The sequence below is a fragment of the Lissotriton vulgaris genome, chromosome 5 (genome assembly GCF_964263255.1).
Source record: "Lissotriton vulgaris chromosome 5, aLisVul1.2, whole genome shotgun sequence".
NCBI lineage: Eukaryota > Metazoa > Chordata > Amphibia > Caudata > Salamandridae > Lissotriton > Lissotriton vulgaris.
The window spans coordinates 933581471-933609056 of record NC_141693.1 but is presented as its reverse complement, the minus strand read 5'-3'; the positions used below and the strand labels follow the sequence as shown (position 1 = coordinate 933609056).

The 27586-nt window shown below is 45.8% G+C and overlaps 2 protein-coding genes across 2 annotated transcripts in view; both read right to left on the bottom strand.

Annotated features, from left to right (window-relative positions):
* STK32C (serine/threonine kinase 32C) overlaps positions 1-27586 on the bottom strand; it is a 1581084-nt gene that overhangs the window by 543867 nt on the left and 1009631 nt on the right. The window contains exon 3 of the mRNA XM_086922539.1: positions 15076-15227. Coding sequence (XP_086778665.1) covers positions 15076-15227 — 152 coding nt within the window. The remainder of the gene's footprint in view (positions 1-15075; positions 15228-27586) is intronic.
* Positions 19628-24655, bottom strand: LOC147711815 (uncharacterized). Its single transcript, XM_086920243.1, has 2 exons — positions 21595-24655; positions 19628-20687 (listed from the first exon to the last, which is right to left on the bottom strand). Exon 1 carries the CDS (start codon positions 22630-22632, stop codon positions 21649-21651), a length of 984 nt encoding a protein of 327 aa, XP_086776369.1. The 5' UTR covers positions 22633-24655; the 3' UTR covers positions 19628-20687; positions 21595-21648.

Below are 27586 nucleotides of genomic sequence, written 5' to 3'. Positions count from 1 at the left end.
TAAAGGGGAATGGGAAGTGTGAAAGTCAGTAACCCCTCAGTCTCGATTCCAGGCGTCAACATCCATATCTCCACTGCCCCAATTGGATCGAGATTGATCACCTGCACTTCTCTCACTCTCCCAGATCTCTGTCCCCAAGACATCTGCTAGATAAGTCCACTCAGGGGTGGCGTACCTTCTGCAGGGCACACGTACCCTTCTTGATCTTCTCGGACTCTCAGAGCCTGAGTCCGTAACTTCTTCTTCTAGATCTGAATCCTCAGAGATCGGGACAATGGTTCTTTCCGGATTTTCTCTCAAGCTTGACCTTCTCCTTCGTTCTGGCCAACTAGCTTCTCCGTTCCTTGTCCTCCTGCTCCTTGTTCTTGGACTCGTCTCTTGATCACTTACAGCTTGTTCGGTATCTGACTCGAACTCCCAGTTACTCTCTTCTTCTGAGGCGACTTCGGTCTCACTGGTGTCCTGACCGTCATCAGCCTGTTCCGACACAGGCTCAGCCTCTTCGATCACCTCTACAGCTTGGCTTTCCCCCTCTGTGGCTTCTCCGTTTTCCGCTGGATTCTCATCCGAGAGAGGAGCTCTTTCTTCCAGAGGTGCTGGCACTCTTCGGGTGTGTGAGGCGTGTATCCAATTGGGCAAGCCTCCACACTTTACTGCAGTGTTCGTAACTAGTATGACTTGAAATGGTCCTCGCCAGCGCACGTCTAGACAGTTCTTCCTGACATGCTTCTTCACCAGGACCCAGTCCCCCGGACACAAGTCATGGCACAAGTCTTGTGCTGATGGAACCTCTGCAGCCTGGACCTGGAGGGACACAGAATGAATGGCATCAGATAGTCTCTTGCAGTAGTCCAAGATCAAATCGTCTGTGATGTTCAACAACGTTGCAGTCGGAACCAATGGCAATCTCATAGCTCTCCCCATTAGCACCTCGTGTGGAGAGAGACCTGTTCTTCTATCTGGTGTGCTACGTATGCTCATAAGAACCAATGGAAGTGCATCTGGCCAACTCAGGGATGTCGATGAACAAACTTTGGCGAGTCTGGATTTAATCGTGCTGTTGATTTGTTCTACAATCCCCGAAGCTTCTGGTCTATAACTAATCAAAGCTGAACATAGCATCTTCACTATTTCGCTGTTAAAATGAGTTCCTCTGTCCGATTCCAAAGAGGCTGGCACCCCAAACCTCGGTATCAGCTCTCTAAGTAACAATTTTGCTACTGTAAGTGTATCGCACCTACGTGTAGGGTAAGCTTCAACCCATCTAGAAAATATACAGACAATCACCAAAACGTATCTGAGTCGATTGCACTTGGGCATTTCAATAAAATCCAGCTGCATTCTATTGAAAGGCCCCCCAGACCTCCCTATGTGACTCAATGTGACTGGTGTTCTCTTTCCTACGTTTAGTTGCTGACAGATCGCACAACGCTGACATACTGCTTCTGCCGCTACTCTAAATTTCGGATTATACCACGTTTGTCTGAATACTCTCACCATGGCATCTCTACCTATGTGTGCTGGTCCGTGCAATGAAAAATTTCCTAGCTAACGTACAGGAAAGTTTCAATTCTATTAAGGAGGCGGAGGCGAGGATTCTGGAGTAGAAAATAAACGAGAAAGAACAGCCTAATCAGAAGCCTCCGCTCCTGACATAGAATCTCCTTGCCATTGGACTAACAAGTTCGTTTGGTAAAACTGCTCTCCCATCTGCAGAAATCCAAAAATTCATTTCACTTTTAGTACATTCAGCTGTCTCCCATCCCTTCTTTTCAGAATCTGGTGCATTTTCCTGAACACACTTCAATTCGTCCCACGTATCTACAGTGTCTAACAACATAGTTAACTCAGTTCTTTCTTGTATTCCCCCCACTTCTACATTGGTGTGAGAACATCCCTGTTCCGCACAATAACGTGCTACTTCATCGGCATATTTGTTCCCTTGCGACACAAAATCTGTATTCTTTGTGTGCGCGGCGCATTTGACGACCGCTATGGCCGTTGGACCTTGCAATGCTTCTAACAATAATCTCACGAATTCTCCATTCCTAATGGGAGAACCCGAGGAGGTCAAATAACCTCTTTGAGACCATAACTGCCCGTAATCGTGAACTACCCCGAAACCATACTGGCTATTGGTGTATATGGTGACTCGAATTTTGTTACCTGCCAAACAGGCACGGGTCAAAGCAATGATTTCAGCTACCTGAGCGGAATGTACTCCTTCCAGGCAAGCGGCTTCCACAACTCTGGTAATTGTACAAACTGCATATGCTGCTCTCAGCTGACCGATATCGTCTCTTACGCATGAACCATCAACAAAGAATATTTCATCGGGGTCAGTCAATGGCTCATCTACGATATCTGGTCTCGGTTTGGTGCATAGTTCAGTCACATCAAGGCAGTCATGATCTGTACAAATTTCATCATCAATATCATTTGGAAGTGGCATCAAAGTAGCAGGATTCAAGACAGAGCATCTCTTTAGGGTCACATTCTCAGCAGCCAATATGACTTGCTCGTAGCGTGTGAGCCTGCTATTCGTCAGATGCTGAGTCTTAGTCCTGGTCATTAACAATTCCACAGAATGCGGTAAGTACACCACTAACTGATGTCCCATAACCACATTCTCACATCTTTCAATGCTGACATCCGTTGCAGCAACAGATTTGAGACATCCGGGCAACGCTGCGGCTACTGGATCTAATGTAGCCGAAAAGTAAGCAACTGGCCTACGCGCATTGCCGTGTATCTGGGCCAAAACTGCTAAAGCACAACCTTCTCTTTCGCAGCAGTAAAGCAAGAATGGTTTTTCGTAATCAGGCATTCCTAAAGCCGGAGCACGACATAAGTCCTCCCTCAGCTGCAAAAACGCCATCAAACAATCTTTGTCCCATGGTACCGGATCACTCACTCCCTTGTGCGTCAGTTGTAGTAAAGGTTTTGCCTTCAGTGAAAAGTTGGCTATCCACTGCCGACAATAACCGACCATGCCTAGAAACATCCTGACTTCTCTTTGTGTTTTAGGCGCGTTCATTTTCATGATCGCCTCTATTCTGGCTGGAGACACCTTCCGTTTTCCCTTTTCAATCCTATGGCCCAAGTATTGCACTTCGGTCAGACAATACTGCAATTTACTTGGAGACACCTTGTGTCCGTTCTCGGCCAAGTGATTTAGTAAGGTAATGGTGTCTACCTTGCAAGCTTCCTCAGTTTCTGACGCCACTAGGAGGTCGTCTATGTACTGGACCAGAACCGAATTCTTGGGCAGTACTAGACTTTCAAGATTTTTCTTCAGCAGCTGGTTAAAAATCGATGGGCTCTCTGTATACCCCTGGGGAATACGACACCATGTTAAAACGCGATTTTCCAGCTTAAAAGCGAACAAATACTGGCTCTCCTCATCTAAAGGAATCGAAAAGAAAGCCTGGCACAAGTCTATCACTGTGAACCATTCAGCTTGGAACGGTATCTGAAACAATATCACTGATGGATTCGGTACCACTGGACAACATGAAACAACAATATTATTAATCTTTTGAAGGTCCTGCACTATTCTGTATTTCCCACTAGGCTTCTGCAAACCCATAATCGGGGAGTTACATGGACTTCCCACGATCTCCTTCAGTATTCCCTGTTTAATCATGGATTCGATCACAGGCTTTATTCCTGCAATCGTCTCCGGTGTCAACTTATATTGTGGTGTTCTTGGATACTCGGCATTGGGTTTTACCATGATCTTTACCGGTTCTACTCCTTTGATCAGTCCTATTACTTCTCCAGTAAAATCCCACACCTCAGCTGACACTTTCTCCCTCAAGTCCTGTGGAAGCTCTTCCACTGTTAGGGTAGGATATAGTTCCACGCATCCCTGCGAGTTTACAACCTTAAAATCGGCATCATCATCGTTCGTCTGCACTTCTACTCCTTCAGGTGTGCAATATATAGTGCAATTTAGTTTACCCAACAGATCTCTTCCCAGCAGACACACAGGGCTAGAATCACAGATCACAAACTGGTGTTCATCACTATAGTTCCCTATCTTCACTGACACTGGTTCGGTCAGAGGATTCGTCATTCTCCTATTTGCGACTCCTACCACCTGGATCGTTTCTCCCGACATTGGCAGACCTGGGACTACCGCTGATCTCAAAGTGGATCGAGTGGCCCCCGTATCCACCAAAAAGGTCGTAGGACATCCAGCCACCTCAGCTTCTACGTATGGTCCTCTCTGGTCTACCTCCAGGGCTGCTCCTAGAGTACAGTCTTCTTCTCTATTCACTCGTTGTCCCATAAGAGGATCAACGTAGTAACATTCTTCTCCTCCTACGAACAGTGGCATTTGTCTATAGGTTTTCCCTCCATTTGCAATGCGAGGCGGTTGAGGGAACGGGGCTCGAGGAGTCTGAGTCCCCCCTTTGACAAACTTTCCCTTCGGGACTGCTGCTCCCTTCACCGTGCTGTTCTGAACCTCATCCTCCTCCTGTTCTAATTCCCCCGTCTCGACATTATAGGGACACTCGCGTCTCCAATGTCCCACCTCGTTACACTGATGGCACCTCGTTGTCTTTTTCAGTGTCGCGATATCTACCCTCGGTCTCGGTCTTTCCTCCTCATCTCTGTTTTGATTATTCTGTTTCTTTCCTAGTGTTCCTGTTCCCTGTTGCCGCTGTCCACCCTTTCCAGCTGATTGCATCTGCACCAACATCAGCTTTTCCTTAACTTTCTTTGCCTTCAAATCTATTTCATCGCTACAGTACCTCGCATACCTTAGAATCTCATCTAAAGGTTTGTTTTGCCAACAAATCAAATGCTGTTGAATCATTAAGCTTATGTCTGGTCTCAATCCTAGGACAAACTTCGACACAAACTGTCCTATGTCTTTAGGATCCATCACATCCAATCCACTATACTGTTTGAATGCTTTCAGCAATCTCTAATAGAACTCGTGAACGGTCTCTTTAGGTTCTTAAGTGGTTCGATCTATCTTAACCCAGTCTATGTCTTGCAACGGCACCTTCTCTTTTAACCATGCTATTACCCTCTCGTACTTTTCCATGACTCTCTCTGATGGACCATTCGTCTGGGCATCCCTCGCGGGTTCACAAATGGGCCATTCGACACTAAGTTTGCATGCCGTCCACAAATCTCCGGGTACTACAATATCAAACAAGGTGTTCAAGTCGACCCACAGCACCTTAGAGATCTTCACGAACCTCTCTACCTGCTTATACCACTCAACGGGGTTCTCTCTTAGCTTTGGAAAGGAATTGGTAAATGCCGCTAAATCCCCCCTACTCCAGGGCACATGCACGTAGCTTCCGTTCGCGATTTCTCGCAAAGGGAAAGCTTCCATTCGCATTAGCTCTCCATCCGGGGACCTCGCAAGTGTACTCCTTCTGACGGATCCCCTCTTGGACCATCTTTCCTCCCATTTATCCAAATTCCTCCACAATCTGATACTTAGGATCAGTTCCTTTATGTGTATTTTCAACCCAATCGTCCTACGCTCATCTAGATCCTGATCCGTGCAGTTTAGCCTATGGTTACCCTGTAAAGCTTTAGTTCGTGATAGGTCTATCATATACCTGTTTGCCAAATTAGATACATTTTCATGAGCTGACCTCGCTTTCCGAGTAACATCCTTAGACATAAACAGTATTTCATCCGGTTCATACAGCTCTATCCTTTCCATTGGCACTGTGCCGTCTATTATTTCATCCAAATCTGATTTTAAACTCATTACATCGAGCCGTTTTGCTTTTATCTCAGCTCTCAGTACCTCACTCCTAGGTTGTTCGTTTACATCCCTCTCACCCCCACTACGCGCCCTACGTCTAGGCACAGGTGAGTTATGAGGCGTCCTTCTTGTTTCTCTTTGTTCCCACCTCTCTAGATCCCAAGCTTTCCCATCCTCCCTTGGGGTATGGTGGAACAATGTTCTATCCCCCATCACTACATTCTGTCTTTTCGGCTCGGTCTCTCTAGATGCAAGATAGGATCCTCCGTTCTGCTCTATATCACTGCAACTCCCTTGCTGTCTGGTGTCGCTCAATAACCGATAAGGTCCTTCTCGGTCCTCCATGTTCCCGCGATCTTGTCCGTGATCACCGGATGCATGGCGAGACGCTTCGCGACTCCCTATATTCTCGTGACTCCAATGTCGTACGTTTTCGCCCGGGGCATGGTGAGTGCACCTGAAACTATCTCGGTACTCCTGCGTCCTTCGTTCTCCCTCACTAAGGATGAGGCGAGGCACTCCCCCACACCCTGTACTCTTGTCATCGCACATTTGCCTATTGCCACTGGTGGTATGGCAAGTATCTCCCTTGCTTCCTTGACTCCCTCTCTCCCACTCTGGGCTGCTTTCGCCAGCTCCGCAGTGAGAGAGGATCCTGTTATCCTGATCTCTCCATTCTGCTTCTGTTTCTAATCTTTTATTCTGAGTCTCTTCGGCAGCTTCCCATTCTTTCAAATACTCCCTTAATTCCTTAAAGGTTTTCGGTTTCGGTCCCCTCAGATCCATCTGTCCTCTCTGACCCCCCTGTTCTATCCAGGGACCCGTTGCTGAATCCATTGGGGTACTCCGATTCTTTGGTCCTAGCAACTGCCTTTGGGAGTTGATCGTATTATTCCTACTCTCCATCTCTGCCCTTTCCCTGTCCCATCGTGCCTGTTCCTCCTGCTGGGCTCCCTCTGGGTTGTAGATTGACACTGTAGGAAGGGGGAGGCTCTAGTTGGCGCAGTGTAACACTAGCGACAAGCAGGGACTCTCTCTTCCTCGTCAGGGCTGAGGGTTACCTTCCAGACAACCTCTGCTTACCCTCTAGGTAGTGTGGCTTAAGCAGTCGTAGGCTAATCTTTTGGGGCACATAGGGTTAAACACTTGCAACAGTACACCTTTACAACCAACCCACCACACAACGAGACCAGACTGTATTCTTGTAAAAATATATATCTTTATATAGATTTTAAGCAGGCTTATGAATACAGTCAATAACTTTATGAAGACGGTTGCAGGTTACTTAATTCGGGTTACCACAGTTCTTATGGAAGTTCTCTTGAGGCCCGTAGGCCGGGGTTACTCAATGTTCTTGTGGAGCCAGCGGCTTCCAAGGGATCTGTCCCACGTTGCGTTGCCTTCCCGGGGTCGCTGATCGTTGCGGCTCTTCGGCCGAGCAGGTCACTGGTCGTCCGGGGCAGCGGTGTTCTGTGGCGGCAGGGTCCTTTCCTCGTCGTCCGCTCCAACCCTGGAGGCGGCGGCTGTGCGGTGGTGACAAGTGGCAGTACGGTCCCCAAGTGCAGGACGTACCCAGCCAAATGTCGGTGCAGCTGTGGGCTCACAGCTGGGCTGTCGGGCAGGCTTACCGACCTTGCGGATTCTCGTAGGGCAGCTGTCCGTCTTTGCAGGTGAGTGACGGCTCGCTATGCCGTCACCTCGATAGCTGGGACCGGACGGGTCCTCCTTTGCTTTGCTCTCGGGCTCCCGGTGCAGTTGCGGTCACGGTGTTCGGGCCAGCGGCGGCTGGTCCTCACTTTGCTTCCGCTGTTGCTTTGGGCCCCGGTCACGGTGGTCGGGAGGATGTTGATGCCTTAGAGGAGATTCCTCCGTCAGTGCTGCGGCGATGGTCAGCACCCGCAGTCGCTTTCCAAGGGGGTAGCGTCCACTGGTCCTGGGACGCTGGTCAGGGGGCAAGTTCAGTTGCAAGCCCTTGGAGATCTCTTTGCAGAGTTTGGCACAAGTAGCACAACAGTCTTTTCGTAGTCTTATTGTCTTCCTCTCCTTCAGCAGCAAGGCACCAGACACAGGCAAGAGTCAGCACCCTTCCTTGTCTCTCACGGTCCTTCTCGTAGGGCAGAGTCTTTCTGTGGCCCAAACCGGATCTAAGTTTCAAGGAGCAGGGCTCCGTCTTTTATAGGCCAATTCTTTTGTTCTCGCAGGCCAGGGGGGCCTTTGCATAGCCACTCTCAGTTCTGGAGTACCCCCGCGGGTGTACTCCGGCTTCTGCTTTCAGTGTGAGGGGCAGGCGCATCAGACGCCCCACAGGAGGTGGAGCCAGCATTGTCCGGACAGGAGTGGCCAGAGTACCTTGTTGATGGGGGCTTCGCCCTTCTTGGGCCAGGTGCCGGCAGAGTCATCCGCCGCTCCCCAGGAGGGTGGAGCCAGCATTGTGGAGGTCGAGCACAGTGACAGCTCGAGTCAAGAGGCACTCCTACCTCCCACTAAGGTGTAATCTGCGCATTCACCACCCGTCATCCCTCCAGCCCTGTCACTCACACACCCCAGACAGTCAGATACACACCAGCAGAGGCGGCTGAAATGGTTAAGCAAGCAAATGCTAACTTTCTAAAAGTAGCATTTGCAAACCCAGGATACTGAAATAAACGTGACTACAAGAAATATCTCATTATCCCGAGTTCAGGCATACTAAACATGACTCACTACCATGCTCCTTGAGCCTGCGGGGATTATAGGGTGTAATAACCCTCGCAGCTCAGTCTGGCCTAATGGAGCAGGTAGCCTTCAGTAGTGAAATACGGTCTTCGTTGTAAGTCACTACTAGGACATGCCACGCACATCAGGGCTTGTCCTACCTTGCACCTACAACGCACCCTGCCCGCAGGCCTACCATAGGGGTGACTAATATGTAGTCAAGGGAAGGGTCGGTGCTGGCAAGTGGGGACACTTGCCCAGCTAACGTGACAGTACGAGACCACACGCGGGTTCTGCGATCGCAGTTCCCAGACACATCTTTACGGCTGCTTCGGTGGGTGGCGCAACCAGCGCTGCAGGCCCACCAGCAGTATTGGCATCTACAAGCCCCGGCACTCTCTCGTGCGCTTTACTAGGGACTAACAGTAAATCCAATGCACCAATCATGGATACCAATCGTATGTACAGTTTACAGTAGGGAGCACTTGCACTGCGGCACGGATCAGCCGTGGCGCAGTGCCCTGAGTATCGGAAAACCAGCAAAACATCGGAGGCACATCAGCAAAAAAGTGGAAGGGAGACTCACGCCAAGGTGCCAGGTCTAACAGACACTATAGGACTTATGGTAACAGGTACTTGTAGAGCAACTGGCAATTGATACGACCTTGCGCACTGCGTCTCTGGTACCTCCTGGACCACGAATCTTCCTACTACTCTCTGTACGGGACTAGATTGAGGTACTTCCTCACCTTTCTTGGGATCCCACTCTGATGTGGGGAGCGGTTTATATTCCCCCCACTTAGCTCCGTCCCCTTGCTGTAGCTCGGGACTTTCGGCTTCTCTGTTGTACGGAGGTGGTCTATCTAATAATAGCCTCTCTATCAGATCCTCATCTGGCTCGCTATCCTCATCTTCTTCTAGAGGTTTCTTATCTCCCGTAGTTTCTAGCATTGTGAACAGTTTGTCTGCTTCTATCTTTTGCACCCTCCACTTTTTAGCTTCATCGTCCCATTTAGCATCCTGTACTGCTTTTACCGATCGTCTCACTCTTTCTTGGCGCCTATTTAAGCTCTTTTCGTGTGCCGCCCTAAACCACGCACTAAGGGCTTCGAACTGTGTTGGCCTCGGTAGAGGTCTCGTTGCGAGCATTACTGCTTTCAGTTGGTTCAATACTTCTAACTTAAACGTCCCGTATCTCGGAAACGTCAGTTCCTTATTCCCTTCTGTTAGCTTATTCCACTCGGAGATCCATAGTATTGAGTGTAAGCCTACATTCACTGCCATATAGTAAGCTGGTGTGCCTTCCGGTGGAGCTTCTTCCCCTGCATACAAGTTTCTTCTATCTCTCTTAAAGATCGCCCTTAAACGTTTAAAACACTTCATTGTCAAGAGTCTACGATTTTCCTTTAATTCTCTTCCTTAATTACTTCCCGATGACAACCACCAATCCCTGTGCGACTCTCGCTAAACAGCCTATCCCAGCGCGGTTCTACACCAACCGGCCAATCTCAGCGCGGCTCTACGCTGACGTCACTTGTCCCCTCTGCAGCAGTTCCCCTCCTTTCTCAGCTCGTCTCGCGGTCTTGCATGCGTCTCATTCATACACCGAAAAATGACTACTTCCGTCCAAGCGATCACTGTGTAACTGTAATTGTCACCTCAACTGGCGAGGAGTCTTCCTCTCACTTCAGACGCTCGCCTTAACTGATAGGTTACTTACACACAGTAAACGTCCGACCAGCGTCCGTTACTCATACACTCACTCTTTCACTCCCCCTATCATCGGTCCTACGGGCGATCAATGGTACCTCATGACCCCCTTTACAATGGTAGACAATTACTCTGGGTGTTCGATACACCCGAACCACTTAAGCCCTTCTCTGGATCTTAAGATTTTATCCGGTTGCGCGCGCTCACAACCTTCCCTCAATCACACTACAGGCATTCAACTCCGCTTGACATTACAACACAAGTACAACATAAAACACCGCAATCTGGCAACGCATGACCATTATACTCACTCTCGACCGACTCTGCTGCTTTTCTCTCGACGCACCGTCAGCACCTTCTTCGGCAGGGATTCTTCTTCTGGTCGTCGATGACTAGGGACCTTGGGGTAATCTAGCCTGACCTAGGTTGCCTTCCTCAAGAAGAAAACCATCCTCTGCTACCAACTGCGGGGAATGAGATTTTAATATCTTTTCTGATTACTTAGATACCTATCTCATTCTTCCTTTTTGGATCGATTATTATCTGTCATTGAGTAAAAGGCAAACCCCGCATACGTTAGATCAACCCCATAGACTGACGCAACTCTGAAGAACCACTTACGACTGATAAAGTTTTAAAAGTTTAATATAAAATCAGAATTAAGTGCATATACAATCCTCTCATGATAAGATTCAACAAGTATACAGGAACTAAAAGGAACATAAATTCCCTAAAGAACCTAAGTCTACAAAAGAATACAATTAATATCAATTCCAGAATCAACAGATTAAAAAGCATAGACACAAAGTGGATCCGTTGCGTCATCTACAAAAAGATGATAAACAAGTTAAATCTGTCCCTACTCTATGCTAGGTGACATCCCTACTTCGCAAGTTCCTTACCTAAAAAAGGTGTCAGCAGTTTGACTTCCAAAGAAGTTCAAACTCTCTTAGCCTCTAATGGTAACTTATGTCGAGAAGCAGTACCCTCTCTGCCTACCCATCCGCTCTCTAAGGGTCCTCGGCCTACTGCTCTCTTGCGCTCTGCTCTTTCTACGCTCTGAGCTCTTCGCTCTCAGGCCATCTGTGCTATCTTCTCCCCGGGGTGCTGTCCCTAAATACATAATCACAGTATGGGTGGAACGCCCCTTTGACGCCCACCACGTACACATCCACATGATCTCATTTCTGGCTCTTTCCATAGCTTCATCTCTTCGCGTCGTCCGTTAAGTTGACCTTGCTTCTTAGGCACCATCTTCGTCTTCGTGCTGGTGACTTCATTGACATTCCAGTTGACACTTTCAGAGCAAAGTCGATCACCTCAACAGAACTCTATTCATTACGATTGTGATTATAACCTCCTTTGGTCCTGTGAACGGTCATTTCTAAACAAGACCCCAAATTCCAAGCGTCTCTTATCTCACTTAGGCCATAAACTTCGTCCAGCATTGTCACCTTAAATTTAACAAGACCTTTGACTCTTGGCTCGCACGTTCAGATCAAAGCTATCCCTGATTCCTGTGAGCCCACTAAATTACATGGAGCGGACTACACTCTTGCGAACCCTTGGTCAGTTAGGTTAAAATCACACATGACCACACTATTCTAACATTCCTACAAACTCTTCTACACAGTATAACCTTTAACACACATATATATAATCGCATTTAGCAAACCATTGATTATACTAGAATCCATGTTACATAAAATACAACGTTATATTCTCGTGCTTACACCGTGCTATATACTCTGCACATTTCTTCACTTTTACATTTCGCCGCTTTCTCCGTTTAATAATTTCACGTACATTCTATTCAGCACGTTCTAATGTTCTTAAGCATTTCTATACATTTCTATATTAGCCCACTATGTATACGGGCCTCTCAATTCTAATGCATATTCTAGAGTAAATACAGATACATTTCCTTTATTACTTAGGTTACATCGGCTAACTTTATACTATAAATGCTAACTTCACATTACAGATTCTACGTTTGCGTTATATGCTTGTAAATATGGTACAGATATACTTTTCATTCAAATTGTGCTCTCTCATAACTAACCCACTCGCTCTTTGCTTGCTACCTAGGAAGCTCACAGTAAAACCCTCACACGCTGCATTTTACGGCTGCTTACCTTGATGTCCCGGAGATGGCTTCCTGCATGAGCTTTTAATACTCCTGTAAAAGCTCTCAAGCCCATCTATATGCTGCTCAGCCTATGCCAAGCAAGGTCCACCATCCAGAGACACTGAAATAGGACACCCTCACCCGATGCTATTGCTCATGGTTTGCGGCATTTGAGAAGGAGCAAGCATGCAAAGCCTAACCCTAAAAGTGCTAAAATGCCACCTTCTGGAAGGACGAGGAAGCACAAACCGCCCCCACACAATCTCCTACTCTGGCCTGTACCACTCCCAAGTCATAAGGGGGAGTAGAGAGACTTCACTTGAAATCCAAACAAGCCACGAAAACTCAAAGCAGAGGGTTTTAGCTGATGAAGGATAAAGGAAAACTGGGATGTGGGCAATAAGACGGTGGCAAAAGAAACGCTGCCTTCTGAAAATCGAACATATTCTATTCTCCGAATTTGACTGAAGGATTAGAAAAATGCACCGGACCAAGCTTGACAAAAAGGAAAATTGCCCCTTAATTGTGCTTCAGTGCTCTCTGTAGATGGAAGTACTGTTTGAACACAGCGTCATTATTTGCTGAAAGAGACAAAAACCTCGTACTCCCATAATGTAGGCATCTCCATGCTTAGAGATTGATGCTCTAAATGGACTCTGAAGTGGACAGAAGCCATATTGATTCCTTCTTACAAAGCTTCCGGTGCACAGAAGTGGTATGCCCCTAGGAGTAATTCGCTCAGAGCAATTCACACACTATATGATGCTGCAGCAAACTGTTTTATACGAGGAGCAATGTAAAGCGGCAATTACTTTCTTTTCTGCCGCTATATGTAATGCAAGGAATGTAAAATGTTTTCCTATGCAACCTCTAGTAGTAATTCCAACAAAAATCTGTACTTCCACTTGGTAGGTACTATAGTTTATACTTTGTATGCTATTCATTTTTTACCTTATGTTTTTAGCAAAAGACTTCCTGTCCAAAAGCTTAATTTGCAATTCTGTACATTTCATTCTTAAGAACATTTCAACCAGAAAGACTGTACAAGGGATAAAAGGAGAACCGAACTTTAACACTCAAAAAGGATGGTGTCGCTGTAGGCGATAACTGTTGGAAGGGGGAACAGATAAAGGCAAATAGAACAATACAGAACATGAAGTAATGACAGGGAGAGTGGGAGTCATGGTAGTGTGAGGGTCGCGTTCATGTAATTGGCTCTGAGATACCACATAACTAAAGACAAGACTAAGGAGTGGGATGTTTAGTGTAGTATGGCAATGATTGTTGTTAATTGCAGGTGAAAGGCACAGACGCTTGTATTTGAAGACCTGGATATATTTTTCAGCCTCAGAACTTTGACTCAGATAAAGAGTCAGAAAGGCAAAGAAGGAGAAAACGAAAGATGGAAAAAAGCAACAAAAAGAGTTGGAAACTGTAATATTGCGGCAAGAATGGTAGAGTGACAGAAGTAAAAAGGCACGAGGTGGAATCAAATCTAAAGGGGTCATTAGGATGGCGGGCGGACAAATCCTATCGGTGATTGGGACTGCCCACCATAAAGGCGGGGGTCCCGTGGAGGGCATTAGGATGCGCCCACCACTGTGGCGGGCGCATCCTGCATTTTTAGCATTGTGGCAGGCGGTGCTCTCAGCACTGCCCGCCACAATGCTAAAAATGCACGTATGCATTTGCATACACAAAGCGGCAGGCACCGCGCGGTGCCTGCCACTTTGTTTATGCAAATGCAAGGGGGTACCACAGGTACCTCCCCGTGTGCACCCCCACCTCTCCTTCACTCTGGGGGCCCACAGGGGGCCCCCAAAGTGAACACTGCATGCCTTTCCGTGGCAGCATCGCTGCCACTGAAAGGCATCTACAGAAGCCCATGTTAATATGGATGGCGGTGTCTGATAGACACCGCCACTATATTAAACCTTTTCCGCCCTGGTCGCCTTGCGACCGGGGCGGAAAAGCGGCGGACGTTCTTTCCGTCCGCCATCCTCACACAAATGACCCCCCACCATATTAGGATGGCGGGGGTCATTTGTGTGAGGATGGCGGGCGGATTGCCCCCGCCAGGCTGGCGCGGGCAATCCACCCGCCATCCTAATGACCCCCTAAGTACCTTTAGCAATCAGCAGCCATTTTTTTAACTCCTAAGAAAAGCTTTGAGCCCCTGAAGATATTTTCCTACGAATTAAGGGCCTAATTTATGCGTAAGCTTTCTTGCTATGCTACCCTACGCCAATGTGAAAGGGCAGGAGTGCACGGTATAATATTGCCTAGCGCCAATGTAGGTACCCTTGCACCATGGTGCAAGGGTGCCTCCGCTGAATGCAGGATTGTTTTTGTGCAAGAGTGGGTACCTTCCTGCACAAAAACAATCCTGAGAGGCATTTTCCTTTTTCTATGTGTGCTGCAATGGGACCAGTGCTTACTCCTGAAAAATGTTTGTGAACCATTTCATTATTTTAAAAACACATCTTGTTTTCCTTTATGGAAAATGAGCCGCATAAAAAGTGGTTCGCAATTTGAAACCTAGATCATTAATTTTCATGAAGAAGGCCGAATTTGAATCCACTCGGATTCATTAATTTGTGATATGACATATTAGTACATGGATTGGTTTGCAAAATAACAATGCGTTCTGTAATTTCAATGTGCAAATTATGACCCTTTTTACCAAATGCATTCTTAGTGCTTGAGACCTTTACTCACTTAGAAGAGACTATAGCATGCATTGAATTCTGTGATTGAAGAGCTATGCCTTTCCTAAATGTATATCAGAAAGGAATGGACTCACCAGAGGTTCACCAGGAACACATGCTCAATATTTTGCAGAATTTCTAGTTCTCGAAATACATTCCGAACCTCGTCTCTTTCAATGCATTGCTGCTTGTTCATGTACTTCATGGCATACATTGTCTCGGTGTCTTTCTTTTGCACAATGCAAACCTGGAATCATAAAAACAAGTAGACAGGCAAATTGACTAATGTTATACACGTCTTTTATTAAACACAGTTTTATACTCTTGTGATGCATTCAAATTTTGTCGACACCGGATAGGGTTTTCAATGTTCACATTTGATTCATGGTGGGTAATAAACAAATCCATATAGAGGGACTTAATGCTTACTATGAAATATTGAAAATGCAATATGTAGAAGAGCTCCTTCCCATTAAAGGAGACAGAGGAGATGGACCATTGCAGGGAATGGTAGACTGATGTATTATCAAAGCGACTGCTCATATGTTGTGCAACTCATATCAAAGAAAATCATTAAGTGTTAGTGCAAGGCAGAGGTGCCATTTCCCTCTGCCTTGGTGCACCATCAGGCCACCACAGGTATTGCAGGGGGGCCACAAAGGACAAAGGCGCATATGTTCAAGAAACTGGCGGAGTGCTGGGTTACGCTAAAATTGGTAAAGCTGCGCTTCGACAGTTTCAAAACGCAGGGATGAGCCATATTACCAAGAATGTGGTGCACCCCTTCATTGCCCCTAGCGCTAAAAAATATGCCTAGCGCCAGGATAGGCACCCTAGCACCATTTTGCTAGGGTGCCTGTGCTGCAGAGACAATTGGTTATGTGCAGGAAGGGTCACCTTCCTGCACATAAACAATCTTCACAGGCGATTTGCTCTATCTGTGTGCTGCATCTATTGCACGCCCATTTCATGCTAAGTGCTACGTGAATAGGAACATTATTTACAAGATGGTGTTAAGCCAAGTTAAATGGCTTAACGCCACCTTGTAATTAAGGGGAAGGAGTTAAATCCACCAGAACGTCAGAAAAAGTGATGTTCTGATGGCGTTAACTCCTTGTAAATATGCCCAATGTGTCTACCCACTTGTGTCAATGGCACTACATATTCAGCTTATTCTCTGCAATAGTATTAGCTTGTATTGCCCCACCAAGTAAATTTACATATCACAATGATGGGATATGTTGGTAACTTTCTGAGGTTCATTCTGCTGCTGTCGGGGCACACTGCTCCAATTCAGTGTAAGGATGCCTGCATCTCTGCAGAGCTAGTCCAGACTGCGGCTACCTTAGTGAAACTTGAATTTGTGTGGGAACCTAAGCCTAGATGTCCATAGTCGAAAAAATCCGAGGATCAAGAGTCCATTATTCGCTTGCGCTGGTCCCCGGAGTGGAAGGACCATATCTTGCTATATGCAGACGATATCCTGCTCTATTTGGTTTCGCCAAGGCGGTCCCTGATTGTGGTCCTAGATATCCTGGCCATTTTTGGTAGGTTCTCAGGGTATTCGATTAACTGGAGCAAATCTCTTTTGTTTGTTTTGGCTGGTGAGCCGCCCACCCCTCTGACGGGGTGCCCAATACAGATCTGCACAGAGGGCTTCAAGTACCTAGGGATCTTTCATTCCTTGGATCCATCACTTCGCTACTCCCAAAATCTTTTCCCCCCCTTGGCCAGACTGCGCAAAGATATCAGTAATTGGAAGTCCCTTGCCCTTTCCCTATTGGGTAAGACGGCCCTATTTAAAATGATGTCTCTCCCCCGGTTTTTATCCTGCAGAACTCCCTAGATCTGTTCCCAACGTCCTATTTCACAGAGGTGGAGTGCCTTCCGCAATATTTGTTATGGAATGGAAAGCCACGCATTGCCTTTAGTAAGTAAGTACATTTTATTGTACATAGTTTATTAAAACCGTTAATTTTTTTGTGCTAAAATCTTCCAATTGGCATTAAAAAGGTAAAAAGATACACAGGCAATCTATATTGTCATATTAAAAAAGAAATTGAGGTTATCTTAGGTTCTAACTGTTGATTTTAAACATTAGATCTCATACACTATTTTTCATTTTTCTGTATTAAGAAGCTAACTTTCTGCAAAAATCTAATGGCCCTGCATGTTCCTGTAACAGTTGGCTGTTCAATGTTAACATGACTGCTGGGCGACATGCTCTAATTTGAAATGTACGAAATGCATGTAATAGATAAAAACATCTCAGGTTGTTCAATGATGGGCAAATACACAGTAAATGGGTCAGAGTCTCTTCTGCTTGACCTCAGAGTCTGCAGAGTGATGTTGACCATGTTTGTTTCCAAGCTGGAACTTGATCTTTTGAGATAAAGGCCCCCATCCGGGTTCAAAGTAGCAGTTGTTGGGTCATGGTTGAGATGTGCTTAACTAGATATGGTTGTGGAGAGCATCTCTCATATGTAGTTAATACTGTCCAACCGTGTTTTTTCTTTGCTAATGCGGCTTTATCTGTAATCTAGGCTTTTTATTTTCCCGCATTATTAGCTATTTTTTTTACAAGCTGCAAAGGTATAATTAGTGTTCCATGCTTCTTGCATTTTGAGGTTTGTCAATGCTTCTTCTAGGACTGTATTCCAGGCTTTTTTTCCTTTTGTTTGATTATTTCGAACCAACAATGCCCCATCAATGAATCCTCTTGTGCTTCTTTTAGTTTTCAACACATTTTGAGTATTGCTGCTTGTCTTACTGGATGTTGGTTTGATAACCCAAATTCCAGGCGTACTTGAGCTTTTGATACAAATTTTGGGATCGGAAAGATGTATTTAAATAGCTCTGATTGTTGAAGATTCAGGAAGTTTGTGTCTTGTCCTCTGAATAGTTCCGAGCCGTACATGAGGGTTGGGAGAAATTTGGCTGCGATTACTTTTAGCAAGGATGAATTGGATGGGCACTTCAATTTTGTTTTTAATAAATTTAGGGCGAAGCGTAGTTTGTTAGCCTGGGATTTTCTATACAGTAAGCGATCTTTTAGAGACAACCTTGAGTCTACCACTACTCCTAGGTACTTGTAGGTTACACTTTGCTCTATGGTGTTTCCTGCTGCGTGCCATTTGAATTTTTGCCGCCCTGTATGTGATGAAAAAAAAATGACTTTCGTTTTTTTGTGATTGATGAGCAAACCATGCTCCATGGTGTATTTGTGCAACTTAGTGATGGATGTGCCCATTGGGGTCTTATTGCATAGGACGATGTCATCTGCATACTGCATGCTACTTATTTTGCGGTGGGCTAGGTTCGGTCGATCACATTGAATTTCCGATATCCTCTTGTCCAGGTCTGCAGTGAAAATGTTAAAAAGGGTGGGGGCCAGTACACATCCCTGCTTTAGGCCAATGTGGGTTGGAATCTTTGGTGTTGTCCTTTCCCCATTCCCTAATTTTATCTTGACCCAAGTGGATGTATATAGGTTGATTATGGCCTGCAGTAACCTTGGTGGAATACCCCAGTTTGCCATCTTTTGCCGTGAGATCTCCCTTGGTACTGTGTCGAAGGCTGCTTTTACATCAATAAAACAGGTGTACAATTTTGTTGATTTGTCCTTTGCTTTTTCCACAAGAAGATTTAAGGCGAACAAGTTGCACAACTTGTTTGAACCCGGCCTGAACCTGTCTGTGTGATTGGGAGGAGCTTGTTATTGGTGAACCATTCTTCCAGTGCTGTCAGAAGGTTCGATGCGTAGATTTTGGCCTCTACGTCAATGAGAGCGATCAGCCTGTAGTTTGCCGGGTCTGATCTAGCACCTGCTTTAAAAATTGGGTGCAAAATGCTCCCTCTCCATGATGGGGGTATATTTCCCGTTTGGAAGGCGTGGTTAAACACTGGGGTGAGGTATTCTGCCCAGAACGCTTGATCGTGTTTAAAGAGCCTATTTGGCAAGCCATTTGGGCGAGGTGAGCCGGTGGACATTAGTTTTTTTATAACCATTTGTACTTGATGTAGTCTAATCCAATTTTCACCAAAGTTTTGTTCGGCTTCTTCCCTTTTATGTTGGTGATAGAAGTGTGATCTAATATCCTTACTTGGGGATTGCAGTTGTTCCCTCGATTTTGCTCTAAGTGGTGTCTCCAGTCGGCCTCTAGTATGTTTGCGTTGTGTTCAAGGAGTCCTCCGTTTGCTATTTTAGTCATTTCTGCCCAAAATTTCCTGCTATTGTTTGATTTACTTGTTTCCAATACTTTTTGCCAAGTTTCTGTTTGTTGATTTTTCTTTGCTATCCAAACCTCTTTTTTTATATTTGTGCCTTAATTTGTGGATTTGTCGCTTTGTGTCTTCGCCCATGATCTGATCTTTTTCTTGTAACTTTCTGATTTACTGGTTTAGAATCCTTTTTTTACACACTATGGAGCCAAGATGTTTCAAAGATGCTCTCATTGAATTTCTTCTGTGGCTATTCTGCTGGAAACCAAATTTGTCTGTCAAACTTATGATCATCTTTTCCCAATTGGCCCAATGCTCTACCAATCTTTTTTCGTCACCTTTTTCCTGTGACTTTTTTACGTGGGTCATAATTTCTTCGATATTCTTTCCATTCCATTCGAGTCGTTTGAGGTTATATGGGCTAGGGGTTTCCGTCAAGACGTTACTTGCTGGTACCTTTACAAATTGAAGGCTAAGATCAATCGATTGCAGACTGTGGTCACTCTCCAATTTGTGTAATATTTGGTAACTGGCAATCCTTTGAAATACCTCCAGATCCACTGTAGTGTAATCTAGGACCGATTGAGTCTGTTTAGCTATTCTGGTCGTGGCTGCAGGCTGGTCTTGTGGGAAGTGACCGTTCAAATTGATCATGCCAATTTCAGCCAGGTTTGAGGCACACAAATGTCCATGTCTATCCTTTTCCCGATGATTTGTTATCAGTGGTGGAAATATTTTTCCTTTCAGTATGTTTTGTTGAGTTGTTTGTATGTAGTCTATTTGTAATAAAAACATGTTAAAGTCGTCTGACACTACCAATCCCGCCTGTGGGAAGGTGGATTGCAGAGATTTGACCAGTGCTTTGTGGGTCACAATTTTCTCTTGTTTCTTCCCAGATTCTGGGTGAATGTAGATGTTACAGATTACCAATGACTGTATGTCTGGAGAGGCCTGGGTCTCGTGGTTATTCAATTTTGATGCACTGAATCCATATTTGTCCTGAGCCGATAAGATCTTACGTCCATGGTATGCTGGTGTTCAGGTAAATTGATAGCCCGCCGGCTGCCCTACCAAGTGAGCCTCCTTTATTGAGTGTTGTTGGAATTCTTTAAAGCTGTTTATCTGAACCGATGTTGTTGACCAGGTTTCTTGGAGTAATAAGATATCAAAATGTTTTAGGAATACTAATAGATCTGTATCCTCTGTTTTGCTGCCTAGTCCATTTATGTTCCACAAGCCCTTTTTCAAGTTGCATTTTCATGCTTCATTTTTCCTGTGGTCCATGAAAGTTGATGTTGGGGATAGCACTTTCTGAATCTGGCTGGTAGCTCCTGATGAACCTTGATGGATAATACAGTGGTTTGTCCATCCTTCCTTGGTACTTGCGGTACGACCATCTGAACCCCGGAGTAGACCGCTGTCAGATTGTGATTTTGGTTCAGCCATCGGGCCATCGGGCATAACGGGCCTGGATATCTTTCAGTTTCTGTTAATTAAGCATGGGCGAATTTTGCGAATTTGCGATCCGCGAATTTGCGGATTTGCGATCCGCAAAATTCGCGAATTTGTGCGAATTTGCGGATTTTTGTTTTTTTGCGTGTTCGTGGGGTTTTTTGCATGTTCGCGGTGTTTTTTGCGTGTTTGCGGGGATTTTTGCGCCTTCGCGAGCCGCTTGCATTGCGAAGTTACCCATGCAGTCGTTTATGGGAGAGGGAGAGGGAGAGAGAGATAGATAGATAGATAGATAGATAGATAGATAGATAGATAGATAGATAGATAGATAGATAGATAGATAGATAGATAGATAGATAGATAGATAGATAGATAGATAAATAGATAGAAAGAGAGAGAAAGAGAGGGAAAGAGAGAGGGAGAGAGAGAACGAGAGAAAGAAAGAGAGGCCGGATCTCTGAAGGGCCAGATTCCTGAGTTGCCCCTACAGAACATACAGCTTTTCATTTTTAGCAAAATTCATATGAAAATTGTGCTGTAAAGGTCTCTTTTAGTTTAACCCCTCCTGACAACTCAAAATGGGTGTATTTGCCATCCTCTCCCTTCTTCCTGTTTTTTATATCTGTAAGTGCTTCCTGATGAGGTTTAATTCCTTGGAAGGTGCCTCGTTGCCTACTTGTAACTATTCTCTGACCCTGCTTCAAGGGTCAGAGAATAGTTGCAAGTAGGCAACGAGGCGCCAGGAAGCAATTAGCAGCAGGTGTCCAAGTTGAAGTTAATTTGTTTGTAACCCTTTTGTAAAAGGTTACAAAGAAATTAGGTTCAACTTTTGCACCTGCTGCTGTAACCCTTGCTTGGCTGAAAATTCGTCCCCGCTGATTCGCGATATCGCGGAAAATCTGCAAATTCGCCCGCGAAACGGATTTTACGCCCACCCTTACTGTTAATCTAATTTCAGTTCCCCATTTGGCGAACTCTTCTCTGTGCTGCCAAAATTATTTGGCATTCTCCGGATCACTCCAAGTTACCACTGTCTTGTGTCTCCCCTTTGCATTTGAGAGAGGTTTAAATTGAATACTTTCAATATGATTTGTGTTCAGGTGTTTTAATGTTTCAATTGAGGTGGCGAGTTTTAAGATAACACTCCAATTAAGGATATCATGGTTCCCTCTGGAGCTATAATGCAGGATAATTTCAAGTGTTGTTAGGCTTACTGGGTAAATTAGAACTTTGTTTTCTTTTGAGTCCAAAAACATGTTTTGGGCGCTTGTTTTTGATTTGTTGGCTGGATTGAGTGGATTGGTGACCTTGTCCTGTGCTATTGCCTCGATGCCAAATGCCGGCGAGTAGACTATTAAAATCTCTGGCCCTTGTGATTTAGTTCTTGGTTGGTGCACTTCGGCTGTGAAATTTTCTTTTTGGGCCATTGTCATTTTTGAAAAATAATGGGATATGCTTTTTTGTGCTACATGGGTCATCTGTTTAGGTGAGCCATCTTCGGGTTGTTTTTTTGTGTTGCCTTGAATAGACTGAGAGTCTTTTAGACTGCTTGGCTGTAGTGTTGTTGGGTCTATTGGGGGCATTTTTGATCTGTAACGATCGCTTACTTGACTAGCTTCCCCTAGCTCTTCCTGGGCCCTTTTACTGGACTCTTTTCCCTTTGTCTCATGTTCTGGAGTTGGTCCGGGCGAAGTTATGTGCTGATGGCTTTCCAGTGATGTCTCTTGAGCCTGATGCTGAGTAAAAAGTGCTGTTGCTTTTTTGTTCTGTTGCTTATTTTGTCTGGCTTTTCGCAATCTTTTACCTTTGCGTTTGGTTAAAGGGTTAACACATTTTTTTGCACTTTTGATTTGGAACCTTGTTTCTTCAGTCGGTTGGTCGTCGTGATCCGTTGGGTCTTTGTAAATGCTATGCAATGGCAAACTTTGGGATGTTTCTGTCAGGGTGTTTGATGTAAGATTTTTTAATATGCCTTCCATTGCGTCCACACTTGTTTCCTCGTTTGCTGAAGTGTCGACGCTGGTAGTGTATTTTAGATGGTCTAAATCATTCTCTGTGCGGGGATTGAAATGCTATAATGGTGGTCAGTTGTTCTGTTTTTTACCTCTACCAAGATGTCTGTTAGAATTGCCGGAAGGGCTTTAAGTTGGTTCATTGTTCCGGAACATTGGCATTCATGATACATTGAGTGGGGGTCTTTCTGTACCCGTTCGATAAGTAAATTTAAATCTTGTATTTTTCGGTCTATACCAACCTCATGGGATGCCAACATTTGCAAGAGATCAATTCGTAGCTCTAGTTTTTCTGAGTGTTGCAATAGTGCTGGAGATATGGTTTCCATAAGGCCTATGAATGGCATCCACAATGGGGCCTGTAATGTTAGGAAATGCTCTGTTTGATTAGCACCTGCTTGCTGGCTTGATCAGGTTACCTCCCCTAATTTATTCCAGATGTTATACTGTGGGTCTTTTCCCCGGCACATGCCTAGTTCAGGTTTTGTTGGTTTGTCCCTTTTTGTTTGGGAGCAAGAACAATTTGCTAGTTGGACCTTGAATGGTGAGAGAATGGTGTGGTAGGTGTAAGAGACCCCTGTCTGGCCATTTGATGAAATTTCATTTGACTCGTGGCAGATTATTGAACTGATTGAGCATTCATGGGCTTCCTGTGTTTCTGAAACTGAAGCAGATTTTATTGTTTGTTCTTCCTGTGGTAGCTCCTGAGTGCTTGTTGAAAGCTTCAGTGCCTTCTGTGTTGCCAAGTTTAAATGAACTTTATTTTTTGACTGGCTCCCCGCTTGATATGCGATGATTTCTTTGTCAATTGTTTCGATGTCCATTATGTCATTGCTTGAGGCTGATAGCCGGCCACCCCCAAAATCAAGCTCCTGGGTGCCGAAGAGTGATCCGAGGGTTATGGATCGTTGCTTGGTTTTTGCCTTTGGTGTTTTTTCCTTTGAAGCCTCTAAGGGTATTTTGTGCAGGTTTGTTTGACCATTGTTTACGGCTTCCTTTGTATTTATTTGCGCAGTCACTATTATTCTATTGGTGATCATTTTAGGGGTTTTAAGGGATTTCCGAGGGCTTTGGCTATTCTCTATAGAGGTAATGAACTGTGATGATGTGTTTAACTGTGGCTGTAGTGGGTTAGACGTGGAGCCAACAGATTGGGACTTTCTTTTTTTGGGGTCCTGGGTGCTGGTAACAGTTTTTGTTTTCTGAGCTGGTTTTCTGAGCTTGTGATGCTAGTGATGCTGGTGAAATTAAAAAATGTGTGATCTTTAAATTTGTGAGACTTGATGTTTTCAATTGAGTCCTAACAAAGTGAAAATGGGTATTGGTGTTAGTCTCCTGCGCTTTGTCTTCCTCTACGGAAGCGCTTGGTCCTTCGCTCGACTTGCCACTATTCTGTTAGTTTCTTGTTTTTGATTTTGTTTTGATCTCTGTTCTGTCTCTTTCTCTCCCTGATCTCATGGTGGACTTCGGTGTTGTCCCTCTCCCTGGGTTCCTTTTTGGGAAGTCTTGGGGGAGGCTTACTCAGCACTTGGGGCTGGCTGCCTGGCTGCGAGGAAGGCAGGGGACTGGTTGTGCCCCCCCCTTACTCCTTCTCCTGCTCCTACCCCACACCAACAGCTACTCCAGCTCCTGCTCCTCTCCTTTCACCCACGTGCCCCCTGCCGCTCCCGCTGGGCTCCTGCTGGATTCTGGGTTCTCCACCCTTTGCTCTTCACAGTGTACAACGCCATCCGGATTATCCTGTTGTCTGGTGTCACGGTCAGAAGGAATCAGGGTCTCATGGTTAACAAAGCCTCTGTCCGTAGGGGTGGGGCGCAATATGCTGTTGAGCCGTTGGTGGTAGGAGGTCCTCCTCCCGTGCAAACAGAGGTGACCTCACCTCACCTCCTGTCACACCCGCTTCTCCTGTGGAAGTCCTTGTGTCCGGAGAAGGGTTGGCAGATTGCCGCCTCCTGTGGTTCCTGCTTGACTGGGTTCTGCCTGCTGGACTGGGCTCCTACGGCTCTCCTGGGGCTCTTACAGATCTTGCAGATCTAATGCTGTTCCTTATGGGGCTCATGTGGGGGCCCTGCGGGATCCTGTGAAGCTCCTGCAACCCCCTACTGGGCCGCTGTGGTGCCTGTTGGCCTACTGTGATTTTTACGGGTCACTCTCTACACATCTCCTATGGCCCGGTGCCTTGCGGCCTGTTTGCCTGCCGCGGCTCCTGCTCAGCTCTCAGCTCAGCACGATGTCTCAGAGAGACGTCGTGGCCCCCCCTCAGCTTTCCTGTGGCTCTTTCAACTGTGTGGCTGAAATTCTTACCGGACGGACGCGGCTCTCACCGGGTTGGTGCCGGGTCGGTATACACCTGTTACAACGCAACTTTTACAACTATCTACCATTACAACGCAACTTTTACAACGCATACCATTACAACGCATTGCGCTGGGGGGCGCTCTAGGATAGGGAATAAGTTAAATTTACTATCCAACACCTTCCCTAGTGTCCACGGGGACTGGAGTTGGAATAGTAAATTATACTTACCACTATCCAGCACCTCTAAGCGCTATGCGTTGTAATGGTATGCGTTGTAATGGTCGCGTTGTAATGGTAGGTAGTTGTAATGGTATGCGTTGTAACGTCATACATCCGCCGGGTCGGGCTGGGCTGGGCTGGGCTGCCGGTGTGGACTGCCAGGGTCCCGCAAAGCTCAGCTGAACTCCTGCTCCTCCTCTCCCTGCTTCTGCTTGCTCCTGCTCCCGTGGCTCAACACAAACACAGTTTGGAGGGATGGGTCTGGTGGGGTTTAGCGGAGTGGATCAGAGTCAAGCCACGAGGGGAGGGGGAGGGACAGTAAGCTTCACAGTTTTCTTTGCTCGCGCCCGCCCAGGCACCTCAGTCACTCTCCACTTCTCACCGTTCGTATCCTCCATTCCATTCTGTTCGCCCCGCTCCACTTGCTCACTCTGCTCCACCACAGCAACGCGGCTCCTGCTGCTCCGTCCGTCAACTTGCTCGATCTGGAGTCGGCTGCTTTTGTCTTGCTCTCTACATTGCCTTTAGTAAACTCACCTTGAACTGGTATGACGGGGGCATTAGTCTCCCAGATATCAAAAAGTACTATTGGGTAGCTCACCTAGCCGCCATCAACCACGGCACCTACACCCGTCCCGGGGATCCCAGCTACAACATGGATAGGTGGTTACCGTCTGGCGGGAACTATACTAGGGCACTTTATTCTAAACTGCACCACTTCAACCTCACAGCCCCCATCAAACACTCAGTTCACATCTGGCACGCTGCCACTAAAAGTCTTGGCTGGGAATGCCGGCTCACACTTGCGACCCTGTTGTGGGACTCAGAGCAGCTGGGTAGTTTGTGGAAAAGCAAAGGGTTTGATAAATGGGACCTTATAGGTCTCTCACATATAGGGGACCTGTGGGACAAATCAGACATCAAGTCATTTGCCACCCTACAACAACAATTTGATTTAGCTGACTCAGAGCTCTTCTGCTATACTCAGTTCAGGCATGCACTGCGCTCCCATCTGCAGCACGGCACCACTCTTCCCGAATCTTCTCCCCTAGAAGACCGTATATTGGACAGCCACATTCCTGATAGCACTATCTCACTGATCTATACAAAGTTGATTAATAACATGTCAGACCCTCTCAAGTCGCTCAGGGAGAAATGGTCCAGAGACAGACTTGAAATGGATGACGATGAATGGCAAGAGGCTGTTTCCTTGCCGAGAGTCGTGGCTATCCCAGCGCGCCTCCACCTAGTCCAACTAAAGGTACTCCATTGAATTTACGTGACAGGGCCCCAATTGGTATGGATGGGCAGCATGGACGGGTGACTGCCGGCCGGGATGTAGTTTGGAGGGCACCTTTATGCACATATCTGGGAATGCAACATTATTGAAAGCTACTGGCGAAAAGTGCATTGCATTATTAACACAGTTTTATCCACACAACTTAACCTGAAAGCCTGTAGGTGTCTGTTGAATGTATGGGAGCCAACAGATTTGAATGCTTGCTCAATGCAATAGGTCACTTTGGGGCTCATGCTCGCTAAAAGAAATATTGCACAAAGGTGGGGAGTGGCCCCACCTCCTACAGTGGATGATTGGAAGAAAGACATGGACTGGTTAATGTTTAGAGAAAAGATGGTATATGTGGCCAGGGGTTGCCCCAAGAAATATACCCGGGTGTGGGGCCTTTGGAACTCCTAACGTGGGGACATATGTCCACCCCCCTCACCGCCAGCTGTGACACTCCCCCTTCACCCTAGACCCTTCCAGTGACGATGTGTATTGCTTGCATTCTACCTATGATCCTCATGTTATTTGACCTCTTGCTTCCTCTGTACTGTATTTGTTAATGCTGATGCTTATTCTTTAATAAGAATATTTATTTAAAAAAAGAAGAGTTCATTATTATGTTATTATTCTATATTGTTTGATTAATTTTAATCTTACAATGAGGCAACATACATAATCAACTTGAAAAATCCGATTCATAAATGACAGTGACTTGCACGGACCTAAAGCGGTCACTGTTCCCTTCTTACCCCCATTTTCTAAGGCCATTCCATTCAGCGATTAGGAGATTTAACTGTAACCACTCTGCAACTTTAACTGTCCAATTCTGCTTAAATCGTCCCCATATCACCAGGCTATTTTTGTCACAGACTTTAAATTTAGTTTGTAAGTTAAAAAAAATATCACCACCTTCAGTAAAAAAGGAAGATTCAGTATTTCTTCCTGTCCAACTCCCTTAATATTTACATGAAACTGCTGAAGAATTCCCAACATACAGACGCCTTTCTCTCAAAGGTCTTTAAAGTAAGGCCAGACTGGGAAACAAAAACAATCCTGGAAATCTGTTGAAACCAGCACTTTAGTTTATTTTCTCTCTGTCTCTGTCTCTTTTTCTCA

What these genes read in the sequence shown, in the direction of transcription:
- LOC147711815 (XM_086920243.1), bottom strand. Translation starts at nt 22,632, where the DNA reads ATGGAAGGCATATTAAAAAATCTTACATCAAACACCCTGACAGAAACA.